The sequence below is a fragment of the Aythya ferina genome (genome assembly GCF_964211825.1).
Source record: "Aythya ferina genome assembly, chromosome: 27".
Lineage (NCBI taxonomy): Eukaryota > Metazoa > Chordata > Aves > Anseriformes > Anatidae > Aythya > Aythya ferina.
Window position 1 is genome coordinate 640236 of NC_140310.1, and position 14036 is coordinate 654271.

A 14036-nucleotide genomic window follows, 5' to 3' on the forward strand; every position below is an offset into this window, starting at 1 on the left:
CACTGTTTGCAAAGCCTTCTCCCTGCTGCAAGGTGGCTTTTAGCTTTTGTGTCCCCTCTGGAAGAGCAGAAAGGCAGCCATGGGTGAGGTGGATTTTTGGGGGCACTCAGGAACACCTCAGGCATGGAGTGGGGCTGGAGCAGGCAACTGGGATCAAGTGCAGGAAATTTGTAAGCAGTGGTTGATTTTCTTTGCAGGGCCATAGTTTGGGTGTGCCAGGCAAATTCTGAGTGGAAAAGTCAAATGCAAAAATACAAACCTCACACAACCTTCTCTCCCCAACCCTTGGAGCTCCAGGGCAGATCCAAATCTGGATTTTGGAGCTTGGGAGAGCATTTGCCCTGCCAGCACCAAGCTGCAGTGCTGGTGCTAGAGCCGAGGCTCCTCTGTCTCCTGGGGGAGCCTGAACACCTAAACTTGATGTCTGAGAAGGAAGGTGTGAATCCCAGCCCCGTGCTCTTGCCTGTGATCAATACATAGTGTATGTTCAGTAGACTTTGACGTGCAGACCCCAGGCCCCACTCTGTAACCGTTCCTGTAAGGTGTAGTTTACCGCTGATGATTTCAAGGGTCCTGGGGACCAAGTTCACCCCCTGGCCACCGTGCAGGGCTGCAGCAGCTCCTGGGGTGGTTCCTGAATCCCAACACTGCTTCACTGCCCACCATGGACCCCACGGCTGTGTGGTGAAACCTGGGGCACTTTGGGCATCGCGTGCAGTGAAACCCATGTGTAGGTAAGAGAGGAGAAAGGCTTGGAGGGCTGGCAACGCAATGACTGGCCTCACTGCTTAGCTATTAGAGAGGGTCACAGGATCCTTTATTACAGGATCACAGCAGCGTTATAGCTCCCCTGCCTGCCAAGGCCTCCTACTCCCTTTCCATTTTGCCCCCCTTTGCCTCACTGCTTTCTTCTTGCCCCTTGTGCGAAGCCAGCCTGGGCAGTACCAGGGTTCAATCAGCCCCAAAACGTGGTGGCTTGTTTTCAGGGCACTATCCTGGCTGTGGGTGGAGAGCCGTCCCCCGCCAAGGTGCAGGGAGCAGCCTGGAAGCAGAGAAAGCTGTAAACTATAGGATCCCAGGATGGTTGAGGTGGGAAGGGACCTCCAGAGACCACCCAGCCCAACCCCCTGCCTGCAGGATCACTTGGGGCACGTTACACAGGCTGGCAACCAGGTGGATTTTGAATATCTCTAAAGAAGGAGACCCCAAAACCTCTCTGGGCAGCCTGAGCCCTAAAGAAGTTCACCCTCACACAGCAATGAAACCTCCCGTGCTTCACCAAGGCCTCGGAGCATGGCCATGGCCAAGCACTGGAAGGTGCCCAAAGGCTTGGTGGGGCCCACACCTGTGCCGTGGGGGGTTCGTGGTCGAGGGAGGAGGCCGGTGGGTGCCGGTCGGTGCTGGTTGCGCTGTGTAACGCCTGCCTGTAAATAAACCCGAGTTCGGCACCTGCTGCGCTGCGTTTTCGGGGACGGGAGCGGAGACGCCATGGCGCCCCACGGCCATGGGATGGGGCAGGGGGCATGGCTTCCCGGGATGGGTTTGGGGAGGTGTTCCCGGCCTCGCTGCGGGCCTGGCCCCGCACCCTCCGCCTCTGGAGGCCGAGCGGGGCTCGCCGAGGCCGGGTTGGGGGCTTTCAACCGCCCCCGGACTGTGTTGGCGGCGGAACTAAAGCGTGCGGGCGCAGTTTCCTGACGGAGCCGGGGGGGACACGGAACGCGGCGGACAGCGGAAGCCAAGGGTAGTGCGGGCGGAAGTGAAGGCCCGCCGGGCGGCGCCATGGGCCGCAGCCGCTCCCGTTCGCCTCCGCGGCGCGGTGAGGGGGAGGCACCGGGAACGGGACCGGCACCGGGACCGGGGAGAGGCCCTGGGGGCATGGGGAGAGGCGGCGGGGAGGGCAGAGGCCTCTGGGGGCTGGGGGTGAAGGGGATGCAGGGGCCGTCCCTATGGGGCCCGCTGCAGGGAACGGGCCCGGGGGGCGCCGGTGGGGCCGGGCGGGGCCTCTGAGCCCCCCCGAGCCCGGGTGGGGGCCTGGTGTGCGGGTGCAGTGCCTGGAGGCGGTGAGGGGCTCGGTGTGGGCAGGGGGTGCTGCTGTCTGGGGGTCTGTGTGTGTGTGTGAAGGGGTTATGGGGATTTGTGGGGGCTTGCGGGGATCTGGGGGGGGGGGTCTGGAGGGGTTATGGGGGGATCAGGGGGTTAGGAGGGGCCTGGGGAGTTTTAGGGGGTGGTCTGGGGGACTTTGGGAGAGTTTAAGGGGGCTTGGGGCCGGCTTGGGTGAGGGGTTGCAGGATTTGGGGAGCTTTACGGGGTCTTTGAGGGGGGGTTGTGGCTGGAAATTAAGGAGAGAAGCTCGGTGGCGGTGCAGGGGTGAAGGGGGAGCCGCCCTTCTCCTGCTGTGCCTCCCCGCAGACCGCAGGCGCTCGCGGTCCACTTCGAGGGAGAGGGAGAGGAGGAGGAGGGAGAGGTCGCGGTCCCGGGACAGGGACAGGAGGAGGAGCCGGTCTCGGTCCCCACACAGGAGACGGTCCAGGTGAGGGAGAGAAAATGGGGGCGGTGGGGGAGGAAGAAGGGCAAAAAATGGAGGGGAGAGGTTCTTGGTGCCAGCGTCACTGTTGGGAGGGAGCGGAGCGTGGCACGGGGATGTTCCCAGAACCCTCTTGCAGCTGTGGAGCTGAGCCCTGTGTGTGTTCCAACATCAGGTCGCCGAGGCGGCACAGATCCAGCTCCTCCTCTCCGCCGCGGCTGAAGGAGAGGCGAGATGAGGAGAAGAAGGAGATCAAGGACTCCAAGGGCAAGGAGCGCCAGATCACAGGTAAAAAGGCAGAGTTCTGGTGTGCTAACTCACCCCTGACTCTGTTAGATTTTGGCCAGCACAGAAATATTCTTTATTCCTGGTTGATTCTTGTGGCTGCAGGAGGTGAACTCTGATAACTCGTTGCCTTTTCAGAGGAAGATTTGCAAGGCAAGACGGAAGAGGAAATCGAGATGATGAAAATGATGGGATTTGCCTCGTTTGACACGACAAAAGTGAGTGCAGGCTGGGATCAGCTGGAGCACCGGGCTCATTCCTGTGACGTTTGTACACCCAAGCATGAGGCCCTGCTGTCAGAACACCTAAACTTTGTGTGGGGCTTGCCCTTTACAGCCCAGAGCTCTGGCACTGATGTTTTTTAAAAAAAACTTGTTATGTGTTAACTGCCCTCATCCCTCCTGTGCGCGTGCTGTCCCTTTCCCTGTTGGCTCCAGACAGCGCACTCAGTTTTTGACCGTTTCCCTTCTGTTTCAGGGGAAGAAAGTGGACGGTGCTGCGAATGCGTATGCCATCAACGTGTCACAGAAGAGGAAGTACAGGTTTGTGTCTCAGCACGCTGGGAGGCTCGCTGTGCTGTGGCAACTGCACCAAATTGCCACGCTTTTCTGATAAAAACTAACCTTGTTTACGAGGTAAAGCAGTTCAGAGGAAGCTTAAATCCAAGCTGCTGTCTGTGGGCATAAGCAGGGGGTGATCTGGCTTCTTTTGCCCTTGGTAAAGGCAAACATTTTGGCTGGCAGAAGTAAGAGGTCTCACATTGTTCACTGAAATCACAAAAACAGAAACATACAGAGCGCACAAGCATGTGGCACAAGAACAGGACATGCTGGAGGCAGCTAGAGCAGGGCAGAGCTCGGCTCCCCTGCTTCTTTGACTAAATAACCCCATTAACTCCATTAACCCTGTTATCTGCAAGGCAGCCAGGGTGCGGAGTCTCCAGAAGGTGCGGGGCCAGGCTTCAGCCCCCAGTCGAGCACGTTGGGTCTCAGCAAGGTCGGGCAGAGCTTTTCTTGTGCCTTCATTTGCAAAAATGGGTGGGGAATTGAATTCTCTGTGGCTTTTCTGTGCTGTCACAACCCCTGTCAGGTGTTTTCTGCGCTGGAAAGCTGCCAGTGGATCAGAGCTGGGAGCCCCCGGGGGTTTTGGTGCTCCCAGCTCAGTTCCTGATGTTGTTTCCCTTCCTCCCACTGCAGGCAGTACATGAACAGGAAAGGAGGCTTCAACAGACCGCTGGATTTCATTGCCTGATGCTGGGTTCACTCTGCGACCCGTGAGGAACGGCCCCGCTGCTGAGCAGCACCGCCTCCCGCACCTGCTGGTGGCTCAGAGACGGGCTTCCAGCTTCCCCCCGTGAAACGATTTTGGGGTTATTTATAGCGAGATTGGGTCTGCTCCCCCTGCCCTGTTGAAGGAGGGGTTCACACGCACGTGGTTTCCTGGAGTTATTTTTTTTGTTGCGTTCGATTTGGTTTGTTCCTGCCAGTTGTGTTTTTCCCATTGTGTTTTTATTTTAAATAACTCAGTGTTGTCCATTGCAATTAAAAGCTGTATATATATATATTTTTATCTTTAACTGTGACACCACCACTTGGGAATAAAAGAGGAGGCAGCTGGGGCCACCCAAAGTCACTGCATGCAGCAACAGCATTAACAACCTGTCTGCACGTGGGGCAGAAAAGTGTCCATTTACTTTCTCTTCACATATTTATGGGCTAAACCCATAAAAAAAAAACCTGCTTGGGCAGGGTTTCTCACCTCAGAGCTACGCTTTCCAGCCTCTTGTGAGGGTTTTGTCATGTCCTGCTCAACAGAAATTACCATGAGCAAGCCTGCTGTGAGGACTAAGGGAAGGAGATGTATGGACATCTGAGCTCTTCTAGAATGTACCAGGTAGGAAAGATATACCTGTGGAGCAGATATTGAGAGCATAGCACTAATTAATTAGAAGTGGAGGAAGTGTACTTAGCGGTAGTAAAAATCAGTTACCGTGATGGTCCAGGGAAGCTTCAGTCTGCCTAACGAGAAAACAAACAAATAGAAGCCACATACTAGAAAGAGAGGAGGACACGCAGCACGGGAAGCTTCTCAGAGAAAGGAGCTGCATTTTGGGTAAAAATCTGTCCCTTCTGATGTCCTTGAGACATACGAGTGTGTAGGACACCAGCACTTCAGGTAACCAAGAGATGCTGCATCCCACTGAGACAGCCACTAGGTGACGATGTCTCCAATTATCTTTACAGAGACCTTGCTTTCTCAGGCTCAGGTGTCCAGCTGCACATCAAGGATGTACGTGGCTCAGTTCCCAGGCTGAAGGCTGAGCTCCCCTCCGAGGCAGTCACGCAGGCGCTGCCACCATTGCTTCTTCGCTCGGGTCTGAGCAGCAGTGGGTCCCTTTGGAGCCCTCTGGAACCAGCCCTTATCTAAAATGGGGCAGCTGCTGCATTCTCCTCACAGAGGACACCCCTGCAGAAAATGGGAAATCTTCCTTGGGATGGGAAATGATTGCTGGGATGAGAAGACTTCCTTGCGCTGCAAACCCCTTGAGCTAGGAAATGAAAGAGATGGGAAATCTTCCTTGGGAAGGAAAAGCATTGCGGTAGGGAAATCTCTCTTGGGATGGGAAAGTACTGGGATGGGAAATCTTTAATGGGGTGGGTAACATTTATTGAAGTAGGAAAACCATGGGAAAGTCATCCAAGAGAGGGGTATTCTTTGGGACGAGATCTCTTTGGCTGAAGAAACGCGTGGTGTTGATGGGAAATCTTTTGTATGGGAATCTGTTATCATGTGAACTTGTCAGGATGGGAAATGAGCATGAGGATGAAAGCTGGTCCTGGCATGGGAAATGCTCAGGACGGGAAAGAGGCGGTGTGGAAGCGTGGTGGGCATGGCAAGTGCTGCATGGGAGGGCAAGCCTGCTGGGGATGGCCAAGTCTTGCGCTGGGCAGCCTGCTTGGGTCCAAAGCCTGCAGTCCTCCCCAAGATGTCGGCGAGGGGCTGGTGAGCCGTTGGGACGGAACCCCCGTTGCCCGGGTTCCCCAAGCAACCGCCCCACTCTCCAGCCACCATGGCAGGTCCAGCAGCCGGCTCCCGCTCCTCCCGGGGCTGCGGCCCTGCTGGCGAGCCCAGCGCCCCAGAGCTCAGCCCAGCGCCCTTTTTCCCACAGAGGGTTTCCCCAGACGGCTTCCGCGGCTTGCGCAGACGCAAAACTCCCCCTTCGTCGTCCCAGCTGTGCTGCCAACGGTGGCTGCCTGGCTGCTGCCCTCCCTCCCCGGAGCGACGGCGGTGCCCGCTGAGCATGCAGGCACAGAGACCTCTGCAGGCACCTGCTGCAGCTTCAGCCACCCTCCTCAGCCCTTGCCCCTCTCGCTTGCCCTCCCCCCTCTCTCGTGCTGGACCTACGCACTGCTTGCCACTCTCAGGGATGGGCAACAGCGCCCATGGCAAATGCGCGTGCGCCTCACCCAGGAAGGTGGCAATGGCAAGCTGGGGAGATGCTGGCAGCGGCTGGGCTGGGCAAGCTTGCCCATGGCAACTGCTGCTTGGGACACCGAAGGGCTGAGAGCCAAGACTCAGTTCTTCTTTCGGGGCATTGCTCTTCTTTCCTGCCTTCTGGATTAGATTCCTCTCGTTAGGTGCTCACTCAGCAAGGCCTCTGCCTGCAGCTCTTCTTGCACTGGCATGCCGAGGGGATAAGAACTGGGAGGTTTTTGGGATAGCAAATGATCAGTGGGATGTGAAGTGATGATGGGGGTAGGAATTCATTGGACTGGGAAAAATGGGTTTTTATTAAATTTAAAGTTTTTAATTTTCATTTAATTTCTTGGTTCTCTTATTTATTTAATTAAATCCACTTAATTGACTGTGTTGTACAGTATGGCATTGTTTTATTCTTATAAAACTAGAAGTATTAGTATTTAATAGTATTAAATATTTTTATATATTAATATAAATTATAAATATCATTATTTCTTATTTTGTTTGCTTTTATTCCTTTTCTACCCTATTAAACTCTCTTTATCACAACGCACTGCTTTGGACTTTATTTTTCCTTCCGAGTCGTTCGGGAGTCACTCTGGATGGGGTACATTAGCGAACGCCTGTGTGCTTCAGATCCAAGGTCACCTTTGCCCTCAACTCAAGATACATCTTTGCACCTGTTGTTGTGAAACAAAGTTAACAAGAGGAACAATCAAGTTACCTACTTGCTAGCAGCAGCTCTACGTTTGCTGGGGTTTGCTCTGTGCGTTTTGAAGACCATTCCATGCTCTTCAGCCCCTTCAGGAGGAAATGTATGGTTCTAGGAAAATGCGTCTTGACCTGATGCGTAGCTGTGACGCAGCCTGCAGCCCCTGCAAGCCCTGGGATTTTACCTGCAGCCCCTCCAACAACTCTGATGTTCCCTGCATCGACTTCAACCACCGCGGTGGGACCTGAGGCCCCTCAAAGCCTTGTCACTCGCCCTGCAGCCCCTCGAGCCCCTGGCATGTTCCCTGCAGCCCCTCCAAGCCTGGCACAGGCCCTAAGAGCTGGCTGCGGGGACTACCCCGTTGCTGTCTCAGGCGCCAATACACACAAGGGGAAGGAATGCATGCAGAAGTCATCTCGTTTCGGAAGGGCAGAAAGTCCTCCCAAGAAGGGGAAGGAGCAAGAGGAAGGCGAGGCAGCCTACCCCAAGGTAGGGCCATCCCAGGGCACAGGAGGCTGTTGGAAAGGAGAGCAGAGACAAAAGCAGCAGGAAGCAGGTGATCCCCATCCCTGGGTGAGCTGCGAGCCATGGGACAAGATTGCAGCTGTCCTCCAGGCGAGCACATTGTCAGCTGGCTGCTGCGCTGCTGGGATAGCAGCTGCGGGAGCCTGGCAGCAGAGGGCAGGGAAGCCAAGCAGCTGGGATCCGGATCCTTCTCTGGGGAAGGAGGCACTGAGAAAGCGCTTGCAAATGGGGCACAAGCCCTCAGCCTCTGGAGGCGGCGCCTGTCAGGCGTGAAGGAAAGGGATCCCTTCTGGGAAGATGCTGTGGGCTTGCTGAGGCTCGAAGAACAGACGGTGCTGGCTGCTACCAGCGTGCTGCAGCAGCGGCAAGACAGAGCCGTGGTGGTTTTCCTCAGCTGGGCAGCTGAGCTCCAGCACAAGCGCTCTCTCCCTGCCCCTCCTCCAACGCCAAGGGGAGAAAAGAGGCTGGCAAGGGCTCAAGGGCTGCCAGAAGGACAGGGAGATCACTCCACAAGGAGCGTCACGGGCAAAGCAGGCTCAGCACAGCCTGTTCCAGTCCAGCCCGGGGCCTGCTCCTGCGGGGGCCTCCTCCACAGGCCGCAGCCTCCTCCAGGCCACAGCCACCTGCTCCACCGGGGGCTCCTCCAGCCACAGGGGGGCTGCAACTCCACCTCCACCTCCTCTTTCTCCTCCTCCACCTCCTCGTCCTCCTCCTCCTCCACCTCCTTTTCCTCCTCTTCCTCCACCTCCTCCACCACCTCTTCCGCCACCTCCTCCTCCTCCACCTCCACCTCCTCCACTTCCACCTCCTCCACCACCACCTCCTCCACCACCTTTTTCTCCACCACCTCCTCCTCCACCAGCTCCTCCGCCTCCACCTCCTCCTCCACCATCTCCACTGCCCCCTTCCCCTCTTACTCCCCCTTTTCCACCTACGCCTCCTCCTCCTCCTTTTCTGTTTCCACCTTCTCCCATCTCCCCTCTCCAACACTCTGGCTCCCACTGCCCCCCTTTGGCCCTTTTATAGGGAGGAGCAGCCACACCCCTGATTGATGACAAGCCATTTGCATAAGAGCTAACAATCACTACCCAGGCAACAAGCAGCACATCACAGAGTGTCATGAAGATGATAGGAGCCGCCAGCTGCTACCTTACAGGGCCACGGTGCCATGGTCCTGTGGGGTGACAAATGGAACTAGAATTAGGAGCGGTGGGCAGCGCTCACAACCATAGCCTCCCAGAGAAGCCGCCTTGGCACACCTGGTTCATGGCAACTCCTCCTGACATCTCTGGGCTCACCATCATTGCTACCAGCATGCCTTAGCAAGGAGCATGCAGAGGAAGTTGGCCAGGAAGTTTCTGCCGAGGTGGAGGAGGCTGTGGAGGAGGAATAGTCGGTGGGGCTGGAGAAGGAGAAGGAGGAAGAGGCAGTGGAGGTGGAGGAGGTGTTGGAGGTGCAAGAGGCAGGGAAGGAGGAGAAGGAGGAGGAAAATGAGAAATAGGATTAGCAGGCGGGGGACGAGGAGGATGCGGTAGACAAGGAGGAGGCAGTGAATGAGGAGGAGGCAGTGGACAAGAAAAAGGCCGTGGACGATGAGGAGGTAGTGGTGGAGGAGGACGTGGTGGAGGTATCATAGAATCTTTATTGTTGGAGGAGACCTTCACATTTGTCCGGTCTAGTCATCACTGTACTACCAATGTCACCCAATAAACCATGTTCCTAAGCACCAGCTCCAACCTTTCCTTGAACACCCTGGAATGCTGACTCCACCAGCTCCCTGGGAAACCCATCCCAGGGCCTGACGACTCTTTCTGAGAAGAAATCTGAACAAATGTGGTGTCCTACAGCTCTGCTAAAAGGTGTGCCCTGATCCTGGCAGTGCCAGAGATTTACAGCCTGCCAAGTTGTCTGAGAAAACTTTGGATTTGATACGCGATGTGCAAGAAGCCAATCCACACACTAGGTCGAGACAGAGTTTTCTTTCCGAGCCGTGTGAGTCTGGGTAAGAGGTGGTTTCCCACAAAGCTAGCACATGGAAAGATTTTCCACACCACAGTTGGTACAATCTTTTATCACTACATTTCCATGCTAGTACAATCCTGTAACTTCTCATGGGTTCCAGAATTAGCCTACCACTGACATGAGAAAATGATTCTGTGCATCCGCAGAGGGGAAGGGCCGGGGTCTCTCACTCTAGGGGTGTGAGTTTTTTGTATTAGAATGAGGGTAGTTCATGGATAGTTCATATTGGAGGGCAACAAAGATGGGAAAGGGTCTCCAGGGGTATGCATATGAGGAGCAGCTGAAGTCAGTTCGACTGTTCAGCCTGGAGGAGACTGAGGGCAGACCTCAGTGAGGTCTACAACTTCCTTGCGAGGGGAGCAGAGAGGCAGGCACTGATCTCTTCTCATCTTCTCCTCTTTAGCCATGCCTTACTCTCCCCCTTTGCCAAAATACACATTTTTCATCTTTTCTCAAGAAACAAAGAGAACAACAACAAAAAGTAACTGGTTCTAGCATCAGCTACACATTTTCTGCACTCTGGCCTATGCCTTTTGAAGACTATTCAATACTCCTCAGCACCTCCAAGAGGAAGAAAACACCTGTGGATCTGATCCAACCCTGAGAGCGGCCCTGCGGCTGCTCAAAGCCCAGTGATGGGCTCTGCAGCGACTGCAAGCCCAGTGATGGGCCTTGGGGCTATTCCAAAACCTGTGACGGGCCCTACAGCCACTCTAGCCAATATGAAAGGCCCTGTGACCACTTCAGCGCTGTGATGGGACCTACGGATACACCAAGCCCACTGATGAGCCCTGCAGCCACTCCAAGCCCACTGACAGGCCCTGTGGCCACTCCAGCCCCTGTGACGGGCCTTGCAGCTGGGCCCAAGACAGTATCAGTCACCGGTACACACCAGATGAAAGAATGGATGCACAAGTCGTCTCGTTTAGTAAGGGAAGAAAGTCCTACTGAGAAGGGGAAGGAGCAATAGGAAGGCGAGGCAGGCTACCCCAGTGTAGGGCCATCCTAGGGAACAGCAGGCTGAAGACCACCATGTAAAAGCAGCAGGAACCAGGTGATCCCAACATCTGGGTGAGCTGTGAGACATGGGACAAGACTGCAGCTGTCCTCCAGGTGAGCACATTGCCAGCTGGCTGCTGCCATGCTGCGATAACGGCTCTGGTTGCCTGGAATTCGAGGGCACGGAAGCCAAGCAGCTGGGACCTCTCTCTAGGGAAGGGGGCATTGAGAAAACCATTGGAAACGGGGCATGAGCCCTCAGCCTCTGGAGGCGGCTCCTGTCAGGCGTGAAGAAAAGGGATCCCTTCTAGGAAGACGTTGTGGGGTTGCTGAAGCTCAAAGAACAGTAGGTGTCGACTGCTGCCACAGTGCTGCAGCAGTGGCAAGGCAGAGACATGGGGTGGTTCTCCTCAGCTGGGCAGCTGAACTCCAGCACAAGCTCTCTCTCACTCCCCCTCCTCTAACAGACGGGGAGAAAAGATGTTGGAGAGGGCTCAAGGGCTAAGGACAGGGAGATCTCTCCAGAATGATCGTCGTGGGCAAAACAGACTCAGCAGAGGAAGATGAATAAAATGTCTTACCTATTACGAGCATGCTAGAGCAGTGAGAAACAAACCCACAGAAAATCAAAGTACAAACACCTTCCCCACATCCACCCTCTTCCACCTCCTCCCCCTCCCCCACCCCCCCGAATATAACAGGGGACCGGGGGGCACTGGGGGCTGCGGTCAGTCCATAACACTTTGTCTCTGCTGCTCCTTCACAGTCACTCTCTTCCCCTGCTCCAACGTGGGGTCCCTCCCACGGGATGCAGTCCAGCAAGCCTGTCTTTTGGCACATGGGGACAGCCTGCTCATGCACCTTTAGCATTTCCTTCCTGAAGAAGGTCCAAGAGGGCGCCTTCCCTAGCTGGCTCACTCACCAGCTGTGTCTGGAAGTTATCTTCCACACACTCCACAAACCTCTTAGACTGGACTGTTTTCTGTCTGCTGTATTGTATTTCTAGCAGATATCTGGCGTGATGGAGTGCCCCACAAGAACAAGGGCTAGTGCTCGTGAGAATTCTCACAGTCAGTTGATTCAGCTGAGATACTGAAAACAAGGAGGTAGTATCTGCCCCATTTGCATAGTGTGGAATTAGCGGCTTTTTTGTGGAGAACACTCCTGTGGCTCTCTGTGTCACCTCTAACACAGGATGCAGAGTTTCAGCTGGGCAAGCACAGTTAATGGTGAAGTCACTGACAGAAATGGTATAGAAGAACTTTGCTATTGTGGTTTTTTTTGGAGTGTTTTCTGAAGTTCTAAAAATTCATCCTCCCAGTAAGTCCACTATGGAACCTGTTATGTTCAACACATAGGCTCAGAGAAAAGGCATTCCCATCTTCAGTTCCATTTGGTGTCACAAAACTGGAACAAATGTTTGAGCAAAAATGCTCACAATAACAGAGAGGCATTTTATCTACTAGAAAGATGTACAATGCAGCTAAGTCGTTATGCACTCCTTCATGTAAAAAACACTTTATAAGAGGTTATAAAAAGGTATCAAGGGGGAGAGGATTTTTTAAAGCACCACTATTATGAAATGCTTTCCCTTAACCAGATCCAAAATATGCTCCCTGTTCTAGACAATCTATCATATAAGCAAGTTTTCTTCTAAAGCTAATAAAACCATTTTCAAAATACTCACTCTGCTCCTTTGCATACAGAAAATCACGTCTCGTGTAAAGACAGCAAAGCAGTTACTTTACAAATAAGTTTGATAGATGCTTAATAACTGTTAGATTAAAAGATCGGTTTTAGATACCAATAAGCTTGTAAAAACATGAGCATTTAAAGGATTTTTTTTTTCATAATTTCATTTTGCACAAATAATATCGAATAAAAAGCTCTTTTCTTGTAAAAGTTCCAGACACTCACTAAAGAAATGGACTCCATGCTGAACTGGGGTCAACATGGCAACAGAAACACATCTTGATGAAGTGGAAAAAAGGCTTATTTCTGCCAGCCTCCAGCCTGGAGCCTGCTCCTCTGGGGCCTCCTCCACAGGCCGCAGCCTCCTCCAGGGCAGATCCACGTGTTCCAACATGGGCTCCTCCAGCCACAGGGGGGCTGCAGCGTGGAGATGTGCTCCACGGGGGACCCATGGGCTGCAGGGGGACAGCCTGCTCCACCAGGGGCCTCTCCCTGCACAGGCCGCAGGGGAAGTGCTGCTGTGAGCCTGGAGCACCTCCTGCCTCCTGCTGCACGGACCTTGGGGGCTGCACAGAGCTTTCTCACTCCTCCCTGAGCCAGACGCTGCTGGGCAGCAGCTTTTGTTCCCTTTCTTAGATGGGCTCTCCCCCAGGCGCAAACATCAGCCTTTTGCTCTGCGTTCTGGGCAGCAGCGGGTGGGTCCCTCCTGGAAGGAGCCTCCTGGAAGCGGCCCTGAGCTCCCATGGGGCAGCTGCTGCATTCTCCTCACAGAGGACACCCCTGCAGCCCCCCGCTCCCACAGCCTGGCCACGCAACCCCAAGCCAAGACACGGAGCGAGCCTCCCTGATTGCCAGGCAGCAGCTGGCTCAGCCTGGGACCCCAGGCCAGTGCCCACAAGACTCTCCTGGGCCTTCCAAAGCAAGTCTGGTGGGGACGGAGCACCCACAAAGAACTGCGGTGATGGGAATTCATTTGAGTGTGAAATGATGGGATGGGAAATTGCTCGGATGGGTGGTCATGGTGGTGATAGGAGATCATTAGGCTGGGAAAAAATTGTTTACAGTAATACAATTTATTTACTGTCTTTTTAATTGATTGTATTATTTTTATTAATTTCTATTCCTTTCTTATTCAACTCTTTATCAATGCCTATGAGTTTTTCTTTTCCTTCGGATTCTCTGCATGAAAATTCTCTCTCTCGTCACATCTGTCCAGAATGATTTAAATGAGTGTTTCCTATCAGCTTGCTCTGAGACTGATAGTTGATGGTCACAATGATGATTTTTTCATTTCTAGTGTCGTTTTTCTGTGCTTTTTAGGTGTTTTTGTCTTTTTTTATTTTGGCCTCCTCCACCTCCACCTCCACTACCTCCACCTCCTCCACCTCAATTTGTACCTCCTCCTCCACCTCCTCAATTTCCACCTTCTCTTCCAACTCCTCCACAACCTCCACAACCTCCACCTCCTCCTCCTACAACTCTTCCTCTTCCTCCTCCTCCACCTCTTTTTCCTCCACCTCCTCCTCCTCCACTTCCTCTACCACCACCTCCACCTCCACCTCCATTTCCTCCTCCTCCTCCTCCACCTCCTCCACATCCACCTCCTCCTCCTCCACGTCCTCCTCTACCACTTCTTCCTCCGCCACCTTCTCCTCCTTCTCGTTTTTTTTTTTTTTTTTTTGGTCTCCTCCTTTACCACCTCCTACTCCTCCTCCACATCCTCCTTTTTTTTTTTTTCTTTTTGCCACCAGTTCCTCCTCTAAGATTCTACTATTTCTCCACCACCTTCTTCTCCTC

General features: G+C 54.0%; 1 protein-coding gene across 1 annotated transcript; it reads left to right on the forward strand.

Moving 5' to 3' along the window:
- The first annotated feature begins 1728 nt into the window (after window positions 1–1728).
- Window positions 1729–4368, forward strand: SNRNP27 (small nuclear ribonucleoprotein U4/U6.U5 subunit 27). Its single transcript, XM_084499299.1, has 6 exons — window positions 1729–1816; window positions 2410–2530; window positions 2700–2812; window positions 2948–3027; window positions 3287–3351; window positions 4006–4368. Exons 1-6 carry the CDS (start codon window positions 1780–1782, stop codon window positions 4058–4060), a joined length of 471 nt encoding a protein of 156 aa, XP_084355425.1. The 5' UTR covers window positions 1729–1779; the 3' UTR covers window positions 4061–4368.
- The last annotated feature ends 9668 nt before the right edge of the window (window positions 4369–14036 follow it).